At 41.3% G+C, this 25,810-nt stretch overlaps 1 protein-coding gene and 1 long non-coding RNA gene across 5 annotated transcripts in view; one reads left to right on the top strand and one right to left on the bottom strand.

The window, feature by feature from the left end:
- Nucleotides 1–25,810, top strand: part of oprl1 (opiate receptor-like 1) — an 89,479-nt gene that overhangs the window by 56,839 nt on the left and 6,830 nt on the right. Inside the window, exons 4-7 of one of the 4 annotated variants that reach the window (XR_004657371.1) lie at nt 626–808; nt 3,347–3,437; nt 13,150–13,152; nt 24,157–25,467. Coding sequence is in view for 3 of the 4 variants with exons in the window: in XM_034877349.1 (XP_034733240.1) it covers nt 626–808; nt 3,347–3,437; nt 13,150–13,152; nt 24,157–24,698 (819 nt within the window). In the remaining variant the exon portion in view is untranslated. Of the gene's footprint in view, nt 1–625; nt 809–3,346; nt 3,438–13,149; nt 13,153–18,965; nt 18,969–24,156; nt 25,597–25,810 lie in introns of those variants that run through there. The other 3 variants (XM_034877349.1, XM_034877350.1, XM_034877351.1) reach the window with 3 other exon arrangements.
- Nucleotides 2,606–21,443, bottom strand: LOC117947963. Its single transcript, XR_004657372.1, has 3 exons — nt 21,324–21,443; nt 13,866–13,868; nt 2,606–2,617 (listed from the first exon to the last, which is right to left on the bottom strand). It is a non-coding gene; the product is annotated as an uncharacterized LOC117947963 (long non-coding RNA).

The raw sequence follows: 25,810 nt of genomic DNA on the forward strand, positions 1-25,810 counted from the left end.
ATTTTTGGTTTGACTAGTTTTTGCTGCTTTTTCCAAAGTTTGGGGCATTTCCTTGGCTAGTTATCTGCCAAATCCCTAAAATAAAATGAAAGCATGTCAATAAACTATACATGTCTAGCCCTGGATGTGATCCTTTTTTAACAGTTTGGCCTTTAATGAAATCACCCCTGACACCCCTGACTTACTGCTACACACGCGTATCAGATTACTAAAGTACTTCAAAGTATCTCCACTTAATTTTTAATCTGTAACGGTTTCCTGAATTGGTCTTTTTGCTCAATGTTAATATCACATTGTTTACTTATAATATAACAAAGAGGAGTTGTTCACTTCTTATCTGGATCACTTGACAGGGATAAGGACACAAATAAATATACAGTATAGATTTTAGAATTTGACTGAAAAAGAATTGTTAATTGTCAACCAGAAGTATTTCTTTGACCGTTAAAGTGTACAGCAACACTTGGAAGGGTTAACAACTCGAGGTTTCAGGCTTCACTGCACCGATTTGTTCTCTGCGTCCAAAAGTCATATTTCAGAGGACTTTCAGAGGAGATGGAGTTGTCTGTTTTGCCTCCAGCTGTATGTGATCATTCTTTCATCCCCCCCCCTCGGTGTTTTCCAGGGCACCGACGTGTTCCTGGGCTTCTGGCCGTTCGGTAACGCTCTGTGCAAGGCGGTGGTGTCTATCGACTACTACAACATGTTCACCAGCACCTTCACGCTGACGGTGATGAGCATGGACAGGTACGTGGCCGTCTGCCACCCTGTCAAAGCGCTGGACATGAGGACTCCTCACAAGGCCAAGGTAAAAAGTCTTTCATTAGAAAGTCACACATTTTACACGTTTTTCAAAAAGAAACTTTGCACCTCCGTCACAGTCCCTGGAATGACCGCTGACATCAGATCAGCGTCTGTCACTTCAGCTCACTTGTCAACTCAAACATACTTTGAACTGACTTTGTCTTCAAAGGCATCTCCAGCATTCTTTAAGTGGGGACCAAACATCTGTCAAGGGAATACAGCCTAGAAAATCTTCTTAGAACTGTAGGAAATATTGGATGGGATAGAACAACACCTTGTAATTCTGCTAAACAGAACATCACACTCATTAGCAGTTTCACTTGTTTTCATTTTAAACAAATTTTATCCTACGCCATTATAACACACTTTCTATTGGCTGACGGGCTGGCTCCATTAACGTCTGCGGAGCGGACGATCCAACACTACGCGTCCACTATAATCAATGAAACTGGTTCTCGTCTTCTATTTATATATCTTTTACGCGAGGTGTGTGCAGGATCATAAGGGTCATTATTTCTCAGATTGACAGCACTCTAGCCTTATGGATTGGGGGGGGGTAAATCATATTTCAGAGGGGGTGATGCTACCCCGTACCCCCCTTCCAGCCCCGCCCCTGGTTGTCATGTCGGGAAACAAAAGTTAAAGGATAAAGTTATTGTCATTACTGCTTACAGCTATGGGATATTACAGATAGCTTTATTCATCCTCAAAGGGCATTTCACTTCCTACAGTCAACCGAAACATATTCGTACTGCAAGAGGGAACACAATAAATATGTGGATGGGAAAGTGCGAGGAAGTCACAATCCATTCACAGCAGCTATATGCAATATTTTCCGAACCATTTGAGATAATAGAAGCCTAAACATCTGTACATCATTATGAAAAAAAAAAAGATAGTTAAAAGAAAGGAAGCATCCTGTAGAGCCTACATCCGGTTTTGTATCTAACTGTCTGCATCATTCTGAAACCAGAATACATGTTGAGGATGACTCATTTACACTCCTGCATGTATTTTTTAAGATACATAAACTAGGCAGGGTAGGAATTTGGAATGAACAGCACTACTATCTTAATACCAGTATTCCCCAGTAGGAGAGCTTTTGCTCTGTTTCCCTGCAGATCCAGTCAGTGAGACTGAGGAAATGACTACATGTTTGAAATTATTTTATAAAGATTTGGGGCTTTGGAGAAAACCTTTGGAGCTGGAGGTATAGAAGCCCCCCCCCCACAGTCTGCCCCCTGCTCTGATCTAACGTGGACTTGCGGTCTTTACCTTTCAGACTTCACCTCAAAGTCTCTAAATAAAGTATGAGGTTACACAACCACATAACTCAGACTGTCTAGTGCTATCGTACATGATGGTGGTAAAAAAAGCTGACGTTGCACTGTGTATTAATATATAGATATGGTGCTTTGTGTGTACGACATCAGTCGTACACCATGCTCTGAGAATGGGAGCCATTTAGGCACCTTCTTCCACAGACTTAGACGAGTGGACATTCTGTCAGAATCCAAATCACAAAAGAGTTTCTTGCAACAGTTGCTGCCCTATTTGCCTTGGTGATGTGTGTATACATACACAAACCAGCATATTCAAAATTAATAAAAATACAAAATAAATCACAAACATGAAACACTGTGATGACAACTTAAAGGGTAAGTACTGTTTTTTTAACTTCTGTTTCCCTACGTGTTTGTGTCTGAGTGAGTGACATTGACATTGGTCCAGTATTAAGTGAGGTCGCTGCAGATGGCACCAGAGAAGCCAGCGGCTGGGGAAAGGTCAGCTTCTTTTTACCTTCACTAAAGTGCTTGTTTCACCGCTGACAGGCTCAGATGAATGTCCTAAGCATCTTGTAACATTATGGAAGGGATTTCTAAGGAGGTCGACCTTTCTGTTAAAGAGTACGATCCTCTTTTTAAACAAATTCATCTGCAAATTATGTTTGCTAAAGCCACCAGACGCCATGTAAATGAACAGGAATTTGAACATCGTAAAATATATTTCATTCAAAGTTGTGAAAAGCAGTTTTGGGTCGTCTTTCCACTTTTCCAACCATCATCGCTCTAGTTTTTGTGATGGTGTGTTTAGCTCAAGCGACCTCAGAGCGGTTTCTGGTTTCTGGTTTCTGAAAGATCTCAAAAAGGCCTCTTTTGGGATCTCTTTTGGGATCCTTACTGAGAATAGAAATCTGAGCATTTCAGTAACAAAATAAAGTACTGAGTGAATTGATAATGCACATTTGCCCTAACATAGGGTTACACTGTCTGTGGCGGCCTGTTAGAGCGCTCACACTTACAACAATACTGGACCAATTTCAAAGATTGTTATTCCCATCAGCCACTTACACACACACACACACACACACACACACACACACACACACACACACACACACACACACACAAACATAGGAAAATAGAGTCCAGAAGACTTTTGAAGTGCGGCTGAAGACACGGCAGAAAGGACAGCAGATGCTGCTGGTCAACGCTCAGAGGAGTCTGTGGTTCACCGTCACGTCATGTGATCATGTGTTCAGGTGGTGAATATCTGTGTGTGGGTGTTGGCCTCGGCCTTTGGTGTCCCCGCCATGGTCCTGGGAAATGTGGAGGAGGAACAAGAGCATAACAGTAAGTTACACACACACACACACACACACACACACACACACACACACACACAGTAAAGGAGAGGTAAGTTATTGAGAAATTGCATTGTACAAAGAATCAAGAAAACAACAACAGCACAAATGAATTAAAATGAATTCTTTTAAAAACATTGTGAATAAAAATATATGAAAAAAACAACCGATGCATTGCATGAAAAATATGTGTCCTGTAAACACATAAATCATGTTCAGACAGTGGATTGGGGGGGGGGCACTAGGTTCCAAAAGTGTAAAAAGTGTTTTCCGGTCTGAGAGAATAGGTCATAAAATATGACAGCCAATTTGAAAATGTGTGGAAATCAAATTTTGGAACAATGCAATTAATTGAATATTCAAGAACACAATTTTCTAGATAGCAATTTACAACATCTTAGAGTAAACAAAGTTGATTTAAATAAAAGAATAAGACTCCAAACCTGTCCAAAATTATTTGGAAGCTTTACAATCAAACAAAGGCGAGAAATTGTTTCTATATTCTGTTTACTAAACATACAGGACGAGTCAATGTCTGTGCATTTAGCAATAAGACAATTATATGTTATATCAATCTCAATAGGCCTATGCAGTGTAGCATTCACTGACCTTCACCACGTGTTCATTTGAAACCCTTTTACACTCAATTCAATTTAATTTACATTATGAAATCATTAAATAAAGAGTTTTCTCAAGACTCTTTACAGATAGAGCAGGTCTAGACCGCTCTATAATTTACAGATAGAGCAGGTCTAGACCTCTCTATAATTTACAGATAGAGCAGGTCTAGACCACTCTATAATCTACAGATAGAGCAGGTCTAGACCTCTCTATAATTTACAGATAGAGCAGGTCTAGACCTCTCTATAATTTACAGATAGAGCAGGTCTAGACTTCTTTATAATTTACAGATAGAGCAGGTCTAGACCTCTCTATAATTTACAGATAGAGCAGGTCTAGACCACTCCATAATTTACAGATAGAGCAGGTCTAGACTTCTTTATAATTTACAGATAGAGCAGGTCTAGACCTCTCTATAATTTACAGATAGAGCAGGTCTAGACCTCTCTATAATTTACAGATAGAGCAGGTCTAGACCGCTCAATAATTTACAGATAGAGCAGGTCTAGACTGCACTATAATTTACAGATAGAGCAGGTCTAGACCAGTCTATAATCTACAGATAGAGCAGGTCTAGACCAGTCTATAATCTACAGATAGAGCAGGTCTAGAACGCTCTATAATTTACAGATAGAGCAGGTCTAGACCACTCTATAATTTACAGATAGAGCAGGTCTAGACCACTCTATAATTTACAGATAGAGCAGGTCTAGACCGCTCTATAATGTACAGATAGAGCAGGTCTAGACCTCTCTATAATTTACAGATAGAGCAGGTCTAGACCACTCTATAATTTACAGATAGAGCAGGTCTTGACCACACTCAAGCATTTAGTCCAACAGTGGCACCTTTCATACTGTACCCTACACAGATTCCACTTGTGACTGGGGTTGTGTGAATTTGAATATCTAATTAATAAGCAAAATGAGGTGTGCTGTCAGTGAACCCATTTACAAATCTTGTCACTGTACCCCTTTTTCATTATAGCTTTAATTGCACAGTGTCAGACTAATAGGCGCAACACACCTTGTCGCACGGTGCCTCTTTTCCTTTTTTAATTTCCAATCCCACCAGCTCAGAGACGTCAACCGGACACTCCACCTGCTGCCCCATGTTAGGAACGTTCACACCGTGACGTCACACGCGCACCTTGATAGCTTCTAAAATAGAAAGAGATATCAGACTCTTGATCCGCATCGCTGACCCAATCAGCAGAGCTGATGCTGTTAAAAAATCAAATACCAACATGTTTTTGACCACTTACACTGATGTTGATATCGCCTCGATAGTGTAGGAGTGATTATTGGATGACAGCAAGGAGTCTGGTAAGTTTAAGAAATGGCATCATTTTACTGGAATGCAGCCATTTAAACAACAATCTCGTACGTTATGAAATCCAAAAATGAAGACTATGTCTAGCCTCTTTTATTAATGCTGATCTAAGATCAGTGTATTGCCCCTTGTGTCTGCGTCATTCTAGTGTCTCTCTGTAAGAGAAAAGCAGAGCCGGTATGCGGTGTGTGTGTGTGTGTGTGGTAGAGTGAGTGAGACAGTAACGTGATTAGCGTTGCAGGTGTCTCCTCTGTCCTTTCTGAACACGGTCAGAAGTCTGTAGCAGCCGTGCGTACTCAGGAGCTTTTGGTCTGCCAGTTCAGATAAAACCAATCCATGAACTGAGGTATTTTAATCAGCAATTGTGTTAAACTGCAACTCCCATAATGCCACTACACAACGTCATCAAGTCCATGTTTACACCCATTGTCTTGATTGAGAGAACCCTAGTGGCAGAAAATTACTTATTGTACATTTAAGTAGAATATTTTTGTGCTCTTTTACACATTTATTTACTACTTTGTACTACATTTCTGCCATTGAATGCCTTCAGATGACTGTAAAGACTACAGCAGGAAGGGAAAGGATCTCAGGAGTGAATGCACATCCTTTGCTGTCTAAGACCCCTGTAATAAATAAATCACTTCATATCATGTTTCATGCACAAAGGGACAAAAATGCTACTGACTCGACAAAAACTGTGACCCAAATGTAAACTAACATTCTTTGCATGCTTCATAAATAAGGATTCTTTCTCTGAGTGGCATGGGGCATAAGAGGAAGTACTTTGGTACAAGCACAATAATAATCAGAGAGCACATGTTGTCAGTTCTTATTATAGAATAGCAAATCTAAAAAGCTATACGATACAACTAAATGCCTTGTCCCCCATGCCACCCTGTCACAAATCATAAAACAGGCAGCAGATCTTCTCTAGCTAATGAATGAATGGAGGAGAAGATTTATTTGAGGATTCTCAGAGGAGAGGCCAAGCATCCATCGTAATTACTACAGTTATTAATCTTGGCTTTAATAGAAAATGTTTTAAAACCTATTCTCTTTTTAATGTCATTCAACGCACTGCCTCTAAATATGCAAAATGTACACCTTACTGAACTAGTATTTCTAAAGATGGAAGGAACATGAATATTTCTGCACTACAGTACAGTATTGTGATGTCTGTGAGTCTTATCTAACACCCAGTGATGACGTGTTCAAGTGTTTTATTGCCTGGGGCAGGAATGGTTTCTTGTAGCGGTCAGAGCGACACCGAAGCTGTCGGGGTCTTTCTATCCTAATGAGGTCCTGCAAAGCCATTACTTAATAAATAAAGCCAGCAGTGTCACATATTTGATATATAAGAAGGGCTACAGCTACGTCCTAACAGTTTGACTCTGAATTCCAGTCTCTCTCCTTCGGTTTATCTCAGTGTGTTCGATACCTGCTGACGTCTGATGGATAACCGCGGCTTTATTCTCAGTTTAAAATACAATTATTTCATTATTTTATACAGTAGGCTATATCGGCTTATCAGTTTCTGCTGAGTGGATCCAGCTGGGTCCTTCTCCTCTACACATACACAGTTGGGTCTCTGTGTGTGTGTGTGTGTGTGTGTGTTTCAAAGCAGTGCGTTTGCCTTATAGGGTTGTGTGTGAGTGATGACAAGCATGTGTGTGTGTGTGAGCTGATACCATGACATGCTTGCTGTTGGAGTTTACATCTCACAGATGGCAACTCTTCTCCTAAAAAGGCCAAGGCATTCGAAGGATTCGGCTCAGTTACTACGGTAACAGGTGCACAAAGACTAGCGCATGATGACCTCAAAGAGGCAATATATTAGGTATTCAAACCCCAAAGCAGACAAGGACCAGAATCTGTTCCAAACCCGCCCTGTGCAGTGCAGCACGCTGGCTGTTTAGCTCCTGACTCACCCGTGTTATGACAGCGTGACCTTATTGGTTATGACATGTTTATAATTGAAAAAGGAGAGGGCGAGTTTAATGCCCTGATTAATATGACTGTTGTTTTAATCCTTAAGCAATTGTAATGTATTATCTTTTATTATTACAAGTGTATTTTTGTTTTATTGTCCGAGCGAGAGCCCAATACGTTTTGATCCTTTGAAGGTCAAAAGGTCAAAAGACAGAGATGTCCGGTACAGTACAGTCTGATTTTTTCACTGTAGGTTACATATTGGGTGAAAAACTGTGCTTTTCAGAAAATGGCAAAAAAAAAAAGTCTTATTTAAAAAACACTTTATTAAGCTCTTTATCAAAGTCAGATAACATCGCCTCTTCACTGTTAAAGTCTTCAGCGGCGATCGATTTAAAAGCTTTTAAATGAATGAATGACTGAATGAATCATTGTGTAGCAGGTACCAACTACACATAAACATATGGTTAATAAATCCCATAACAGTAGAAATATTGAATCCTTACAGTATCACCTTGCATACCATTCAGTATATTGCCCTGTATTGGAATTAAATGGATGAAATATTAAATATTGCACTGTAATGAAATTGCACAGAATTCCAGTGTCCTAAGAGAAAGAGAAAGGCATTTACTTTAATCATGTTTTAATCCTACTACGTGCAGAACACTGCAGACACACAGATGCCAGCATTCCGAGAGAGATGTCTTGTTATTCCGATGCTTTCCGCCCTTCACCGCCCGTCTATTTCAGAATTGATCTTTTTTCTGTTTTTAAAGGCGTGCATATTCAGGCTCTCGCTAGTCTGGGAATTGATTGCCCCTCTTAGCCCGATCGAGGCCCGAGAACATCTGGCAGCTCTTTTTGCTGACCCCCCCCCCCTCCCCAGTGACCCAGCCTTTCAAATCCTTGAGTGCTATTTCATCGAATGACTTTCTCCTATTACTTATTTATACTACTCTGTTGATGTGTAATGTTGCTTTAAGAATTACTGCACATAAGAAGTAAATATTGAAAAATTGGAAAATGAGGGTTCATAGTGGGGGATACAACAACTATTCTTGTAATATTTATGTTTTATTTATGTTAATGCTAAACATGGAGCTGAGAGAAATGCCAGTGATTTTCCACATGGCCACCCACAGCCATAACCAGGGCCGTTAAGTGGAGTACTACGTTGTCGCTAGCAGGAAGAGGGGCGGTCTAATGGTTAGATATTGATCCAGTCTCAGCCTGCAGCTACGGCCTAATCCTGTATTCAGTTTATTAGTCCACTCTACAGCTGAGCTCTCCTGCCGTCTCTGTTCAGCTCCTGTTTGCTCATCTCTTCCTTTCCCTCTTTTTGTCCTTTGTATGGGTTTTTGGATGCTAACTTTGTTTTTTCCCCTTTCACTCATTCATGTCATTCTCATTTCATTTTCATCTTGTTGATCTTATTTGGCTCACATTTTCAACTAATTCATTAGCTTTTCACCTTATCCACCACACTAACACCTGCTTCATTTTCAGTCATATTGTTTTGTCATTTGCTTCATTAATGTCACTCATATCGGCCTCTCTGTTGTGCTCTACATTAATGTTCTTCTCATCCTTGCCTCCTTTATTCAACTCTTTTTCCCGTTCTCCTCTCCCTTGTTTCATTCTCATCCTCCCAGTTATCCTCTTCTCTTTGCCACACCCCTCTGCTTGCATATTCTCTCCGTTCTTCTAATCTTCCGCCCTCACTAGTTCAATATTCCTTCTCCATCTCCTTTTATCCCTTCCCATCTGACCTGTCGTCTGCTTCATATCTATGTGTAATTTGTTTAGCGTGTGTGTTCTTACATGACTGCTGGCTCTACAACAAAATGACATTCAGGGAAAATAAAGATTCAGCCTCCTCCACTTCTCTTCCTGTCCTCTCCCCCCCTCCTGTAAACACACAGAGCTGCGTTGGAGCCTGACAGCTGCAGGGAAAGGCAAGGCACGCCGCTCTCAGTAATTGGGCTCAAAAGCCTTGCCCAAGGACACAGTGGCAGGGAGGGAGGCTATAATCAACAGCCACCTTGCTGTCACTGAGATATGCTCCGAGTAATCCCTCCAACAGACTTAGAGATGGGTTAACGTGTTTCATGGCAGCATCGAGAAGTCTGTTTGGGTTGCACTTCAGTTCCACTGCTACATTAAGCTGTGGTAATGCACTCTAATTATGGTGTCCACTCAAGGATTCAACCTCTTTGACTGACTTTTGAAAATTCTTCATTGGGAATAACCCCTTGCTCGTTTTTAAGGGGCTCCTCAAGAACACATAAGTATGGAAAAAAACATTTTGAGCATATTTCTTAACATTCAAAAGGCCTGTCGAATAAATTAATTTATGTAAATGTGCTGTATTTATATAGAGCTTTTCCAGTCTAAACAACTGCTCAAAGCGCTGTTACATCTACAGGAAACATTCAAGGTGCCACCTGCTCATCAGATAAACATTCACACACATCCAAACTCCGATGCGCAGCATCGGGGGCAACTCTGGGTTCAGGGTCTCGCCCAAGGACACCTTGACAATGACTGCAGGGGCGGGGATCGAACCACCAACCTTCCGATTGGCAGGCAACCGCTCTACCACTGAGCCACAGCCGCCCCTGTATTCATTATATTCATTGTGTCAGGGAATTATCTCAGGATACTCTACAGGTTAGGTCTAGACCACACGCCATCATTTACAAAGACCCAACGACTGAGCCCCAAGAGAAAGCATTTGGTGCTACAGTGTCAATGAAAAGCTTCCTTTAAACCGGCAGAACCCTCGTACAGACCCAGGCTTTTGGAGAGGAGTCGTGATGGCCAAATGAAGCTTCAGGAACCACTGACTTTATTTTCTGAGCCCACTACATGGCGCTCTCTGGCCAACAAAAGGTTGACAATACACTGAAATGCAACGACTTAGGTCTTAGGCTCAGAACATAAAGCCACTGGTTCACCTAGCTCATTTGACCATCACTAGTGAGCAGTTGGCGATTCTAATAGGAATAAAGATAATAAACTATCGCTAGAAATAATATTAGTATCAGCACAGGGCGTAGCCGGGAATTCAGCACGACCACGGCAAAAGTTGCAACAACAAAAAAAATTGTACAACAATTGTAATTGTTTTTAAATGACCCTATGTGGTTCTTACATGGACCTTTATTGTCTGTCCATTTTTAATTGCCAATCATCAGCGAGGATGGATGTAACGTGATGTTACAGTATTTGCACTGAAAATGTTTGCAGGCACTAGTTGATGGCCATTTAGTTTGGGGGACTTGTTGCTTTGAACACTTCAGCTAACATCCAAAGCTCCATTTCCTTCCAAAGGGATAATGGAGGCTGAAGGGGGTCTGAAACAGTGCATATAGACCCTTTGCACGTGACGTCACGCTCTACTCACGTGAATTATAAACGCCATGACGGACGGAGGAAGAGCTATGCTGATGGACAGCATGCCAAATGTGCATGTATTTGTTCGTGTTCTTACATACACAAGCTGCAGAGTAATCCTCACCAACACTAGCATGTGTGTGTGTGTATTGTCTTTCTGTTGAAATGACTGATAAATAATAATAAAAGTATCCTCACCAGCTAGCTGCCGTGCTAACAGCTGTTCCTGCTAAGATGTCAACCTGATGATGACCCACATGACTATCATTGGTTATTCATTGACCTAGCTAGCTAGCTACATATATCAAGAAGAAAGTCCTTCCCTTGATCATTTAACTTAACACACATGCATTTGGGTCCAAGCCTCATCTCCACCCACACAACGTGTTGTTACTACTGACCATACATACACTCCTTGATTCACTGCATGGATTAATATATGTATGCATTATATAAATCTTTACTTAAGAAAAAATATATGTTAATACAAAATTTACCTTACATTGGTGTCATATCTTAGCCATAATGAGGTACCAGTATATATCAGTCTTACACGTTTCCTGTAAATTGGTCAATATTTCTAGTGCAGCTATTATTAATATTACCTTATTTAGGCCTATGTTAACTTTACTGAAGGTTTTATTTAAATCAAATATAGATATGATAATAATAAGTCATTATTGGAACCATGCATAATTAATAATGCCATGCCTCATCATCTATGATGGTGTGGTATATCTTTAACGAGCTAGTTATCATAAAAGCAGTGATGCATCAGTAGTAATGAGGTGATGTGTCACACATCATTAATGGATGATGATACTGGGAATAATTTTTTATGTGGCTGTTGGGATATTAGTTTCAGATTTCACTGTTTTTGTTTTTCAGGAAAAAAATTGATACTGCTCGGAATCTATGATGTTATATTTAGTTTAGATTTATTTTCGCACATCCACATCTGTACCAACACTGTCCCCTGCTGGGCTCCTAGTGTACCTATCGGAGTGTAGAGAGCCAAAGTCCCGCCCCCTACGGTGAGGCCAATTATTTTTTTTGATCCCGTTTGATTCGAGCCATGGATTACAAATACAACGTCCGTCAATTTAAAAGATTCTTCTTCAACCGAAGAAAGTCTCAGTTAGCTGTAGGTTTGTCATGGTACTACTCAGAGAACTATATCTAGTCTCACACAACTTACATCTCCTAGCTTCATGCTCCACCTACTTGCTAGCTAGCTATCTGAACACATGTAATGTTATCTTAACTATGGAAGAGGGTTAGGGCCACTGGTTAAAAATGTCTCTGAATTCTGACTTTAATATCTTAAATCTGACTTTAATCTCATAAATCTGACTTACTTTACCTTAAGTGTTTTCAGCAGATAAGCAGAAGAACAAGCTAGACCTGCTGCTGGTTTTAGTCAGGTTACACCCCCGGGACGGACACAGAGACATCGTAGCCTCAGCGAGACGTCATCTATGCCACGTTGAAGTGTGTTGTCTTTCTAATTATGTATTTTCACAGTCTTATACTTCAACAGTTTAGCAGTAAACAGAGTTTTTACGGTTGAAAAGTATCTTATCATCCAGCTGAGATGATGAGACCATTAAACACCCAACTGGTTGGATCCTTTACTCTTTCTACTATGGGAGGATTTTTTTCTGCATTGAGTACTCTTAATGCTTCAAATACATTTTCCTGATGCTACTTACATACTTTTTCTTAAGTAACATTTCCAATGCAGGATTTTTACTTGTAGAGTATTACAATGTGGTAATAGCACTTTTACTTTGTAGTTTTACTACTAGTAAAGGATTGAGTACTTCTTTCACCACCCTTTTAGCTCTAGAGTCTCTGTAGCGCATCATCTAATAAACCACTCCTCTTTCTATATTTGGCTTTATTTCATATCGTTTCCCAGCACAATATTATCATCCTGTGCTGGCAATGACACTGTGTCCCCGTGTCCCCCTTTTGGGAGGCCTAGTCTTAATGTCATTTGTGAGCTGGTGCATTATTAAAACATATTTGAGCAGGAGTTATTTAAAATCCCCCCCCCCCCCCAAAAAAAAAAAAAGAAAATCGACATCGAATTGGATCGGAAATGTAATCGGATCGATCCGAAAAAATTTTGCCAATCCCCAGCATTTTAAAATATTTTGATTTGTTTTTATTGTAAATACAACAAACAGGTAGGAGAGTCTGAAGTGATGGCAGGCAGGCAGGCGGCGAATACAAGTGAACTGTGGTAGATGGAGAACAGGTCATAAGAAAAAACAGCACTTAGACAGGAAACCCCGCTGAGTGGCCGGCGCTATATACCAAGGGAGGTGAACTGACGAACTGGCGACGAGTGAGCGCTGAACCAGGGTTTATAACAGCAGGCTGATGGGTGATGAGTTTCAGGTGTGATGCAGGCGGTGAAGAGGCACAGGTGCAGTGCAGAGCAGGTGGTGACGAGCCAGGAGAAGACACACCCACACAACACACAGAGATGACTGACAGAAACAGCAGGGAGGGGAAAAACAAGGAAGGGATGAGTGGTGAAGCAAACCCTAGCTCCCCAGTGTTGCACCCAAACTTACACCCTCGGTCCTCATAAATCAACCGGAGTTTAGAATGCCAAGAAAAGCGGAAGGTGGCGGACATCTAGCCCAAAGTGAGAACCTCCAGCGGCACCGGAGCAATCCCCTAAATGAATTGGGTGATGTAGACTGATCACATTCCAACACTAATAGCACTACTACCTAAACACCTCCTCAGGTCCTGACATCCCTGCAGCCTTTTGAAGGCAGAGGGACACGTGTTGATAGGTCGGCAGCCTCTGCACCACAGCACAGTGTCAGTCATCATCATAGGTCACATGCAAATAACACCACGCTGCTTTTGCAATGTAGAATCTCACAGCTGAATCTGTGTTGCTGCTTGAATTCGTCAAAAGCTCCTAGACCATTAGTTTTAAATGATCAGCTAGTAGGAAGTTTCCCTGACTGCACATTCGCTGGTGTGTGAAGCCGGAGTTGGTGAAGTGTTAGCACTATATTAAAGGGTCCTTAACATACCTTCTCAGGGTAAAATATACTTGTGGATGAAGATTCTTGTTAAAGAACTGACAGTGATGTTAAAATGGGACTGACTCAGACAGAACTGACATTAATTTGACATCTTTTCAGTGGAGGTGATCCCTGGTTGTGTAGGATAAGAAGAATATTGTCATAGTTCTGTGTTTGGATGATCAGAATCAGAAAAGGATGGAATGCCAAGTAACACAAGGAATTTGACTTGGTGACATACAATAAATAGCCGTTAAACATCAGTAAAAAAAAGGCTAACCAGTTCAGTGTATAGAGTGTGCATTAATGTTTAGGAATAGGGAGACATGAGAAGAGAATTTGAATTTACATGACTTTGAATAAAAAGTCCAGCAATCAAATGTAATGGAAGTAAACTGTGACAAAAGAGCAACTGAGAATAGATGCCTCATGCCAACCTGTGAAAATGTCAGCACAGACACACACACACACACACACACACATCCATCTGACAGTCATGCATGTGATCTTTGTTAACCCCATGACTTTTGCCTGAAGATACAATGTGAAATGAGCTACAAACATACAAATGTCAAGTACAGGAAACATTGTCATACACTCATTGTCACTTTTTACACACACACACACACACACACACACACACACTTTGTCAGCTAAAAGTTGCAGCAGGTGAAGTAATTTGACTGAAACCTGAGTTAAAGCATTCAGTGGTTACTTTCATCCTTTTGAACCCTCCAAAACCATACATATATACTGTGTGTGTGTGTATATATATATATATATATATATATGAATACTGTATAAGAGACTGGCTTCAGCCCACATCAACTAAAATCATCAGGACCAGCACATAATGATCTCAACCCTCAACAGGTTGCAAAGGCCAGGGGTCTCATTTATAAAACTATGCGTAGGATCCTTAGTAAAAGTGTACGTATGCCAAAAAGCCAAAAATGGCATACGCTAAAGACAAAAATTCAGATTTATAAAACCATGTGTAAGCAATGTTGGCTTTATAAATCACAGATTTGCCTGTTATCTCGCCCTGTGCACGGCCATTTTTAACCATAAATAATCATTGCAAAGCACCTCGTGCATGCTGATCAGTATGTTGATGACCCTGGCTGTGGTGCAGATTCTTGCTGAGAAAAAGCTAAAAACCTGTGAGACGCTCGGTAATGGCTGCAAATCAAACTATAATTCTGGCGTGTTCTCGCACAGTGTAGGAAAACCTGACTACACATGCAGTACAGTACTCAGGGACATGTTTGGAATATACCAGACCTACAGGTACATGATGATAATTAACCTGAACTACATTACATCCAAACAAGTCTTTCAGTGATAAAGTTGAAGATTACAATTTTTATATAAAACACTTAGCTGTAAACAGCCGGTTGCCCCAGAGATGCGAGGACTGGACTGGGATGGCATGGTTCCCGTATGTTTCCCTCGCTACTGGACCCAGGTCAGTAGATCCAAGAGCGCAGCTTTAGGGAATTTAAATGGTCATATTAGCCAGTCATCGTCCCTGAAGTCTCTTTCTCTTCTGAGTCATCCGTTTGAGGATGGGACACACATCCATGGTTTATATTTGAAAGAAAGAAAGAAATATTTGAAAGATATGAAAGGAACTGACGCCAGGGATAATAAGTGAAGAATAACATTGTGGAAAAGACAAAAGACATTAGATAAGGGTCAAGATTAAACGTGGAAAGAAAAGATTAGACCAAAAAGCATTCCCAGGAGATTTCTTCCTGTATTTAAACTCCGATATGATCTGGAGATGGAGCAGACCTACACTTAGCAGATTTTCACTGTACAGTATGTCCTTTGAGACCTGTTTTTCCAATTATTATTATTCTCCAATTTCAACATCTTAGTCCCTCCATAATGAGTAGCATCTGGTCAAAACCCCAACCAAACAGTATAACATACTGTATGTTGCTATCAAACCCAGTCCAATGAAAAACAGGCTGCTGGCACGCCAAGTATCCTGGAATTAATCTGCACCTTTTTTTAAGCATAGCAGTGGCTGATGGTCTTTTGATTGACACTGAATATCAATCAAAGAGTTGATCATTGCTGTGGCTTACCGCTCCAAAGAAGGTTTTGGTAGTCGTGTACACATGGTAACCCGAGATTTTCCATAAATCTCGCAAAATGGTTTAGGTAAATAAGTTTAGGTGTTGACCTTGAATGGGTAAATTTAGGATAAATTATTGGGCAGCGAGTCTCTCAAGGGATTTGTCAAATTGAGGATTACAGCTGGGTTTAGTTAATGGGAACGTTACTTCCGGCTTGGTCGAGAAATCCAGCAAACTCCTGCAAGGGAGGCCAGTGTGGGATCCCGTCCTTTCTTTCTTGGATGTGACATCAAGTGTCACCGATTTCGAACCTGTGTGTTGCCCGCCAGAGTACCGGTATAAAGCCATAAACCCTCTGAACTCACACATGGACTTCACTTCACAACCTACCTAACTTTTGGAAAAAGCCCAAATTAGATAATTGGGGGGGGCTGTAACCCCAATGAGGACTATGGTTACCTGGTCCTCAGATCTCTGCAGGGTAAATCCAGACAGCTAGCTAGACTATCTGTCCAATCTGAGGACTATGGTTACCTGGTCCTCAGATCTCTGCAGGGTAAAGCACACAACTAGCTAGACTATCTGTCCAATCTGAGGACTACGGTTACCTGGTCCTTAGATCTCTGCAGTGTAAATCCAGACAGCTAGCTAGACTATCTGTCCAATCAGAGTTTTCTGTTGCATGACTAAAACTACTTTTGAACGAGCACGTTCCACCAAAATATGTCCCTTTTGGATTTTAAGTTTTTTTATTTTGAAAAAAGTGGTTATGAAATCTATAGTAGTCGGGGGCGGGGAGGGGTTGCAGTTCGGTGGGCTCGGGATCTCATCGCTGCTTTTTGCAGATGATGTGGTCCTGATGGCGTCATCGGTCTGTGACCCTCAGCACTCCCTGGATCGGTTCACAGCCAAGTGTGAAGCGGCCGGGATGAGGATCAGCGCCTCTAAATCTGAGGCCATGGTTCGCAGCAGGAAACCGATGGAGTGCTTTCTTCGGATAGGGAGTGAGTCCTTACCCCAAGTGAAGGAGTTTAACTACCTTGGGGTCTTGTTCGCGAGTGAGGTGACAATGGAGCGTGAGATTGGTCGGAGAATCGGAGCAGCGGGTGCGGTATTACATTCTGTTTAACGCACCGTTGTGACGAAAAGAGAGCTGAGCCAGAAGGCAAAGCTCTCTACCGGGCAGTGTTCGCTCCTACCCTCACCTATGGTCATGAAGGCTGGGTCATGACCGAAAGAACGAGATCCCGGGTACAAGCGGCCGAAATGGGTTTCGTCAGGAGGGTGGCTGGCGTCTCCCTTAGGGATAGGGTGAGAAGCTCTGTCATCCAAGAGGAGCTTGGGGTAGAGCCGCTGCTCCTTCACGTTGAAAGGAACCAGTTGAGGTGGTTCGGGCTTCTGGTAAGGATGCCTCCTGGGCGCCTCCCTAGGGAGGTGTTCCGGGAAAGTCCAGCTTGGAGGAGGCTTATATCTCCAACCTGGCCTGGGAACGCCTCGGGATCCCCCAGTTAATGTGTCTCGGGAAAGGGAAGTTTGGGGTCCCCTATTGGAGCTGCTGCCCCCGCGACCCGATACCGGATAAGCGGATGAAGATGGATGGATGGATGGATGGGTATGAAATCTAAGAAACTCATAGAATAAAAAGACCTGAAAAACATGTTTGCAGAGGATCTAACCTAAGAGGACCTGTGAATTGAGCAATCTTTGTTGTCGCAACACAACATTATAACACAATTTGCTTGATATTTGTCTCTGAAGGTTAATCTGAACTGATTGTGAATATCATCTCATTGCGGGCTTTGAAAGAAATGGCAACACTGGTTTGTGTAGAACCAGCGGGAAGTAAAAGTCATGCATTGACATTTGAAAAAGGGGCAATATCTGAAAACCACCGTTGAGTGTCTGCTGCTAACAGCTATCAAGTGATTGCTGCTTGACCTTCATCGCATGCAGCGGCCAGCGCCGAGAAGCTTTAATGGCACGGCCATAAATCCCGTCTGTGAGATCTCCGCCTATCAGCCCCCCAGAGAGATGAGAGCTGAGGTATTCAATGCCTCTTGTCAACTAAAAGCACATTTATTCGCTGTGCACCTATCAACATATTTTTATGATATTGCATGTTTGGGTTTGTCTTAATCCGGTGGGCAGAATGGGTAAAGTATAAAATGAGATTTTGATTAAATTTGTTGTTTTGGTCATTTCTTTTATTGGAAAAATGTCTTTCCCAATGTACTGAGAGAAGTAAACCTGGATTGGTGGAAGTAAATGTCTTTACCGAAACACGAGCCCCGAATGTCCAAACAGATTTAAAAGATCCTCAAAAAAGTGTTTCATAATTATGATGTAGCTGTTTGGAGGTTGGATCTATAGTTATTTAGGGGGGAAGCTGTGGTTTATGTTAGTGGACTGATGAGCTGTCAGCCTGTCTCTGAAACAGAATTAGAAATTATGGATAATAATTCAAACTGTCCGCAAGTTTTGCTTGCGGAAATGTCAGCACTGTCTGAAGAAATAACAGAAATAGACGGAGAGGAAGCAGTTTCCACAAGATAAAGACGAATGAGAGGCCAGGATGAGAATGAGATGATCTGCAGTCACGTCAGCGCAGGGGTCTGGAATGGTTTTTAGGCCCGGGACCTGTTAGTTGAATGAGATATGGAGCAGGGAACTTCTACAGAAGGCTTGTGTCATCTGGACACGCCTTGTATCAGTACTTAGAACTTTTCATGGGGGTGAGAGAAACTACGCACTATTGCTTTCTGATCAGATGGAGGATGTTTATGGATAATCACAGACCGCCAACGTTAAGTCAGGATAATGCTGTACCATTGAATAAAACCGCAAAAGTCAATGAAAGTCAGTGAAAATCATTTTATTATTATTATTATTATTATTATTATCCATCCATCTTCGACCGCTTCGGCGGGTCGAAGATGGATGGATGGATGGATTATTATTATTATTAGAGCGTGTCATTTTGGGGCAATTAGGTTGAAAGAATTTTCTGATATCAAATCTTGAGAATGGGTCAGAATGCATGAAAGAAATTGGTTAAAATTTTTAATGTTTAAATGTTAAACATACATTTGGAAGGCAGTGCAAATCCTTAAGCTTGACTGTATGGCTACCATAGTGGCTCCTGTAAATGGGACATGTGCAATACTGCATCACCGTAAATACATTTAACTAATTATTGTCTTCACTTATTATTTATTGTTTGTTAATCAACAATACAATCCCCATCACTTGCTGCTGCAACGGTGGGAATTTACCCATTGTGGGATTAATAAAGAATTTAAAATCTTGAATTTCACCAGTGGTAAAGTTTATCTTCAATGTTTCTTATCTTCAATGCACTAACTCTGGGGACCCCCTAGGGGTTACAGACCCCATGTTGAGGATCTCTTACACACCAGAAAACAAACTGTCGGATAGAGTAAAAATGGGCTGGCATGTTGATACACTCTCCTCAACAATATAATATTCGGTTCTAAGTATAGATTATCTGATAATCCCAAAATTGATGTACACGTAAATGGTCAAAATATACAGCAAGTAAAAAAGGTGAAGCTTTTGGGACTTTGGCTTGATTCCACATTGTCATGGTCGGATCATATTAACAATGTTGTTACTAAAATGGGTAGAGCGGTGGCAGTTGTTCGTAAATGTGCACAGTGTTTGAAATTACAGTTGTTTAGGCGTGATGTTTGTTCATTGGTTTTGTGTCATTTGGATTATTGTTCTGTTATATGGTCTGCGGCATCAAGCAGTCAGTTAAAAAAATTACAAGTTGCCCAAAATAAGGCTGCAAGACTGGTTCTTGGTGGTTCTTCGAGAACTAGGGTTGCAGAGATGCATGAACGTCTTGCTTGGTTGGAGGTCAAGCGTAGACTATCTGTTAATATGTTAGTATATTTTCATGGAATTATTAATACTGGGATTCCTAAATTTCTTTATGATAATATAACTTATTGTTCAGATATGCATTCACATTATACAAGAGGGGTGAATAGTCAACAGATTTCTTTACCACTACATAAATCTGACTGTATGAAGAGGACTGTGTTTTATAGGTCAATTGTATATTGGAACAATCTCCCAGTTATCCATATTATTCTTTATTATATTTAGTGTGTTAGTACTTTTTGCATTGTCAGTTTTGTTTGTGAATTTATATATGATATGTTTGTGAGTAATTTTGGTTGTATTTATTGTCTTTTGGATGCATTGTTTGGACCCCAGGAAGACTAGCTGTCGTCTCGGCGTCAGCTAATGGGGATTCTTTGAAATAAACAAAAGAAACAAAAGAAACAAATGCAGCCTATCAATTGGAACATGGCAACCATGGATGCTTTTCCATTTGCCCTTTGACCCTCTGGGATTATTTATCTACATACCATTATTATATTTGTCTGGTGTTGCATTTCTACCAGAGAGCCATTTACAACCATGGTTATAAAACACATAAACTTCACAGCCCCATCAAGCAGGTTATTACTTTCCCTGTCCTTTTCAAACGGACGTTTATTGTGTTTGTGATCAATGGCTGGAGCGTGGCAGTAATGGAGCCGGGGCTACGACCTCCATTTTTACCACAGACACCCACACATTGTGTAATTCATGCACACTCGTGCCTTTCTGCAATGCAACAGATAAAAGCATCCAGCAAATGGAACTTTTCCTTTTTGTTTTATCTGGCTTTATCTTGACTATTTATGCAGTCTATTCTGCTGTGTGTGTTTGTGTGTGTGTCTGTGTGTGTACGGTGCAAACGCACTTTAAGGATTTAATTTTTTTTTTAAACACTCCATTTATGTTTCTTGAGATGAGATTTTACTTGTGAATTTGGTGGAGAAAAAATGAGACAAAAGATAAAATATAAATAAATATTGCTTTCTACTTTCAATAAACCACTTGGGAAAGGTTTTAGAGTAGGATACGTTTCTAAAGCAATTCTTAAAAAAATGGGACAAAAATTTGAGGTTGTGCTCTTGAGAAATAAAAAATGCCACTTGTTCATTAAAACCCCACTTGTTAGTTCAGGATAATTACTGTAATCAGTGTAACTAGAAGGCCCGCTGAATGTCCTCCAACAGCCTACGAACACTTTCAAGTCTGATTGCTATTACTTAACTATTAAATCCAAAGTGATTTCTTGGCCTTGCATACAGCCTGAAGCTTTAATAAAGTTCAACCTTTAATCTCCGCATGCACTTCAGAGTTATGATGAAAACATGAAATGTATCTAATGGCAGAAATCCTGGAGCCAGATCACATCTAAATTGTGATCTATCTTTATATGGACCATTTGTTTTTGTTTTTTGACAAATGGATTGTCAAAAAAAAAGTAGGTGTTGAAGATACTGGTTGTTCTGGTTGTGAGTGTTATCACGAGGCTGACATAGCAAGAAAGTATCAAAATGCTGCTGTAAGCAAGCTCCTACTTTCCACCAATTAAAGATGCAGTAGGTAAGACTTATATAACCAACTTTCTGTCATATTTTCTGAAACTGACCCCATTTTCAAGTAGTACTGCATGAAGCATGTAATGTAAAAATGAATCCAGCTCCTCTGGCACCACCTACAGCCTGTAGTGTTATTTGCGAAAAATCTGTTCAGATGCACCAATCAGGGCCGGGGGGTCGGGGGGGGGGGGGGGGGGGGGGGGGGGGGGGGGGGGGGGGGGGGGGGGGGGGGGGGGGGGGGGGGGTGTCTAACTGCGTGTCAATCACTGCTCAGGCTTCGTATATCCATACAGTATATAGGGGTAGAGAACCATCAGATCCCCCCAATATAATCTAGAAAATGAAGGAGGCTCCAAACCAGTCAGCTGGAGCAGAGGACTAGAGGGGGAAGGGGAGGTGGAGGGTTGCACTCTTTGCTTGCAACGACAGCTGAATGGCGAAGGGAGGAACAATTATTTAAATCAGGATTGGGACTCTGTGATTGGCCCTTACATTTAGTGTACAATTCTGATTGGTTCAGCAGGAAGGTCAACACCTCCAAACAGCTGATTTTAGTTTAGAGTGAGGTCTTCCTGAAGGATTTAATCTGAGATACATTTCAATCAGTAGAGACTGGTTGCAGATATGCAACAGTTATATACGCATGATAAAATATACATTTATTAGGATGATAGCTGAATTAATTTAGGAGAGCATCGATTTAAAGTTAGGTCTTCCTGAAAGAATTTTATGCTGAGCTACATTTAAAATCACCCATTTACATAAACCTTGAAACCTTAAAATGTGTAGCTGGGAAACATTGATGTAGAAAAGCAACTACATAGTTTAGGGAACATGGAGGACATGGCGGTTTTAAAGGAAGAAATGGAAAGGTTTGTCCAGTTTCTGGTTCTGTCCGAGGTCTGTTGCAGAGCATTCAGGCAGAAGCCGACTGAAGAGTTGGTTTTGGGAATGTTGACTGAATGTAACGTGGGGACCTGGGCAGGGCCAAGTCAAGGATTTTTTCAATGTCAATGGGATATTGGTAATGGGATATTTGCAACGGTAATGTCCCGCTAACCCTTTCACGGACATTTATGTTTATCAAAAAATGGAAAAACACCTTCATCATTAAAATCATCACAGAAAATTCCTTCAAGTCATCACAGTATATTATCCAGTATTTCTACGGACTTTTCAAAAAGGGTGTATGTTGCGGTTACTGTGTTGTACTTTGTTAAAATATATTAAAGAACATTAACTTTCGCCTTTTAAATGCCAAATCTGACCAGCACACCCGTTTCTTCCAAAAGTCGCCTGTCATCATTCTTTCTTTTCTTTGACCTGTCTATTCTTATTTCTGTATGGGTCCAGACACATTCCTCCCCCCGTCTTCGTCCTCTTTTAGCTGCAGACTTTCTTAGGTTTGAACTGATTAAACACTAGGAAATCTTACTCTCATATAATATTTCATTTTTCCTGCCCCACTTTGTCTCCTTTGTACCTCTATTATCATATTGATGCAAATATGATTTTTTCATTCCTTAATTATGTGTGCCTGTCTTCTATTATTAGTATCACTGGCTAATCTACATGACTCATTTGCATTTGTAATGAACATTTTATTATTCAGATATAACCCACATTGTTCTCTGTAATATTAAAAAGTCTGTTTTATCCCAGTTTAATTGCATATTGTGTAAATTAAGGTTTAGACTTAAAGTTTATACTTTCATAATGTCTACAGTCACATAAGATATATCCATTTCCTGGTTGTGCTTCCAGATGTGTTGAGCCTAGCTTAGCATAAAGACTGGAAGCAGGGGGAATGACTTATAGTGAAAAACTACACCTTCCCGCACCTTGAAAGCTGTCATGATATCTAGTAAGCTGGTGACCAGTCCAACCAGGAGTCACCAGTGTCTCTGACCGTTGCAGCTTAATACAAGCTCCAATCATAATATTGATCATATTTTTGTCATTTTTAAGAGAGCAAGACAAGCAGGGAATATCTTTGTTAATGCACAACAACACAAAAAATGCAATAATTAAATCCCTCTTTTAATACCATATGTATAATGCCACTTGGCCAGCCAGGGCAAAACACTCTTTTACGAGCTTCAATATTCAATAGAAAGTATTCTCAAAATAGCACAATGTGGTGTCAACATAAAACACAGCACTTCCAAGCCGGAGAGCACCGTTCATTTTGGAGTGAAAACAACATACTTTTACCCAGGAAATGAGTGTTTTAACCTTTTTCTTAACTTAATATTTTGGTGCCTAAACTTAACTATCATCGCCGCATTACATTCACTGTTTCTGGCAAAGATCAACTGCCATGGCACCTGAAAGCACCATCATGTTGCAGTTCCAGTAGCTGGCTTGCAGTCACCTATTGGCAGGGAACAGTTTAGTTATAGAGTTGTCTAGACCTGCTCTATCTGTAAATTATAGAGTGGTCTAGACCTGCTCTATCTGTAAATTATAGAGAGGTCTAGACCTGCTCTATCTGTAAATTATAGAGCAGTCTAGACCTGCTCTATCTGTAAATTATTGAGTGGTGTAGAGCTACTCTATACGCAAAGTGTCTCGACATAACTCTTGTTATGAATTGATATTCTAAATAAAATAAAATTTAATTGAAAAAAATCTGATTTGATCATTCTACGCCACTATGCGCTCACATTTCAGTGTGGTATTAATATAACTCCGCAGAGGCAGGGATATGTAGACCAGAAAGGGGGAAATCCCAAGCATCCCCCCAGGAAATTGCAATCTGCACATATGTAACTTCTTCTTTTATCCCTTCTTCTCTTCCTCTCATCCAATGCATATAGTTGAGTGCATCGTGGTTTTACCTGAACCAAGGGATAACTGGGATCCTGTCTTCGGCACCTGTGTCTTCCTCTTCTCCTTCCTCATCCCCGTGGCGATCATCAGCATCTGCTACAGCCTGATGGTGAAGCGCCTGCGCAACGTTCGCATCCTCTCTGGCTCGAAGGAAAAAGACCGCAACCTGCGTCGCATCACTAGGATGGTCCTGGTTGTGGTGGCAGCATTTGTCGTCTGTTGGACCCCCATCCAGATCATGGTCCTGGCTCAGTCACTCGGCTTCAACCTGAGCAGCTTGTTCACGGTGGTCCTGATGCACTTCTGCATCGCGCTGGGCTACGTCAACAGCAGCTTGAATCCTGTCCTCTACGCCTTCCTGGATGAGAATTTCAAACGCTGCTTCCGCGAGTTCTGCAACCCTTCGCCATTCCACCACGACACCCAGCAGTCGGGCAGGATGAGGAGCATTGCTAGGGAGGTGGCAGCGGCTTACAGCTGCAAGGCTGATGGTGGGGGGCATGGAGGAGGGACTCCTAATCCAGCATGACTAGGCGTGGAGCTCCCCTTGGTTGGGGTAGATCCCCAAACGAGGAGAGAGAACCAGGGGACGGGGAACTCCAACACAGAATTGACTCAGATTACAGCTCTCTAGCGGCACGAGCCCCTCCGCCCCCCAACTAGAAGACTTGCCTGGGGTGGGGGGGAGGGAGATGAGGAGGACGGAGTTGAAAGGAAAAGAATTTAAGAAAATTGCTAACAAGTTCATTGGTAAAAGGGAAATGGGATAGGCTGAAAGATTGGGTGCAAAGGGTGGACATCTTGGTAGGGGAGGGTTCCAGATATGAGAGTAGCTCAAACCATTATGGATCATGGATTTTAGAATGACTACGGCCCGGATTCCACTGAGATGGTAAGTTGTTTGGGATGTGAGACTTGCTCAATGATTCAACTATCTTTCCATGGTGAGGTGACAGCATTATTTGGGTATGAGAAGACAAGGGTGGGGATGGACATTTAGAGAGCATATAAACAGTACGAATAATGCAAGGAGTGCAGATACCAAAATCCCCATTTACTACTTTGGTACTTGTAGAAAGACTATTTCCAACATTGGAAGCACGGATTGTGGCTGTCTTGCCGTAAGGACCACAGACTGGCGACCTGCCAGGGAAGACTACAGCCTCCTGGAAGTGTTAAATATAGAATAAACATGTTCACTACAGTGTATTGTATCTTTATCAGTAGATGTTTCGGACTCAAGAACTTTACGTCATGAGTGTGTCCCACAGTGATCCCAGTATGGGGTCTTAAAATGGGTCTACCTACTTGTAATATGCTGCTGGGCCCTTATAAGGCATTAAATGGGTACACAAAGTATAATGTGATATTTCAGCCTGTAGACAGGAAGTTGGATGTAATACGTGCAAACAACAGCTGGCTTAGAGGAAAAAGAACAATGTGCAACACGCTACTCCTTAAAGTGTGTCTATGGACCCAGAACGGGTCACATGAATGTCTTTCTCATAGGAGCAACATGTGGCATGTGTTCTGAAGCAAAATAAGCCTGGGAAACCCTGTCCAACAAGTTTCTTAGAGTTTTGTGATTTTTGAAAACTTTCTATGACCAACTGAGGCGTTGTAAATTTAGAGTTTGGGGTG

The sequence above is a fragment of the Etheostoma cragini genome, chromosome 7 (assembly GCF_013103735.1).
Source record: "Etheostoma cragini isolate CJK2018 chromosome 7, CSU_Ecrag_1.0, whole genome shotgun sequence".
Classification (NCBI taxonomy): domain Eukaryota; kingdom Metazoa; phylum Chordata; class Actinopteri; order Perciformes; family Percidae; genus Etheostoma; species Etheostoma cragini.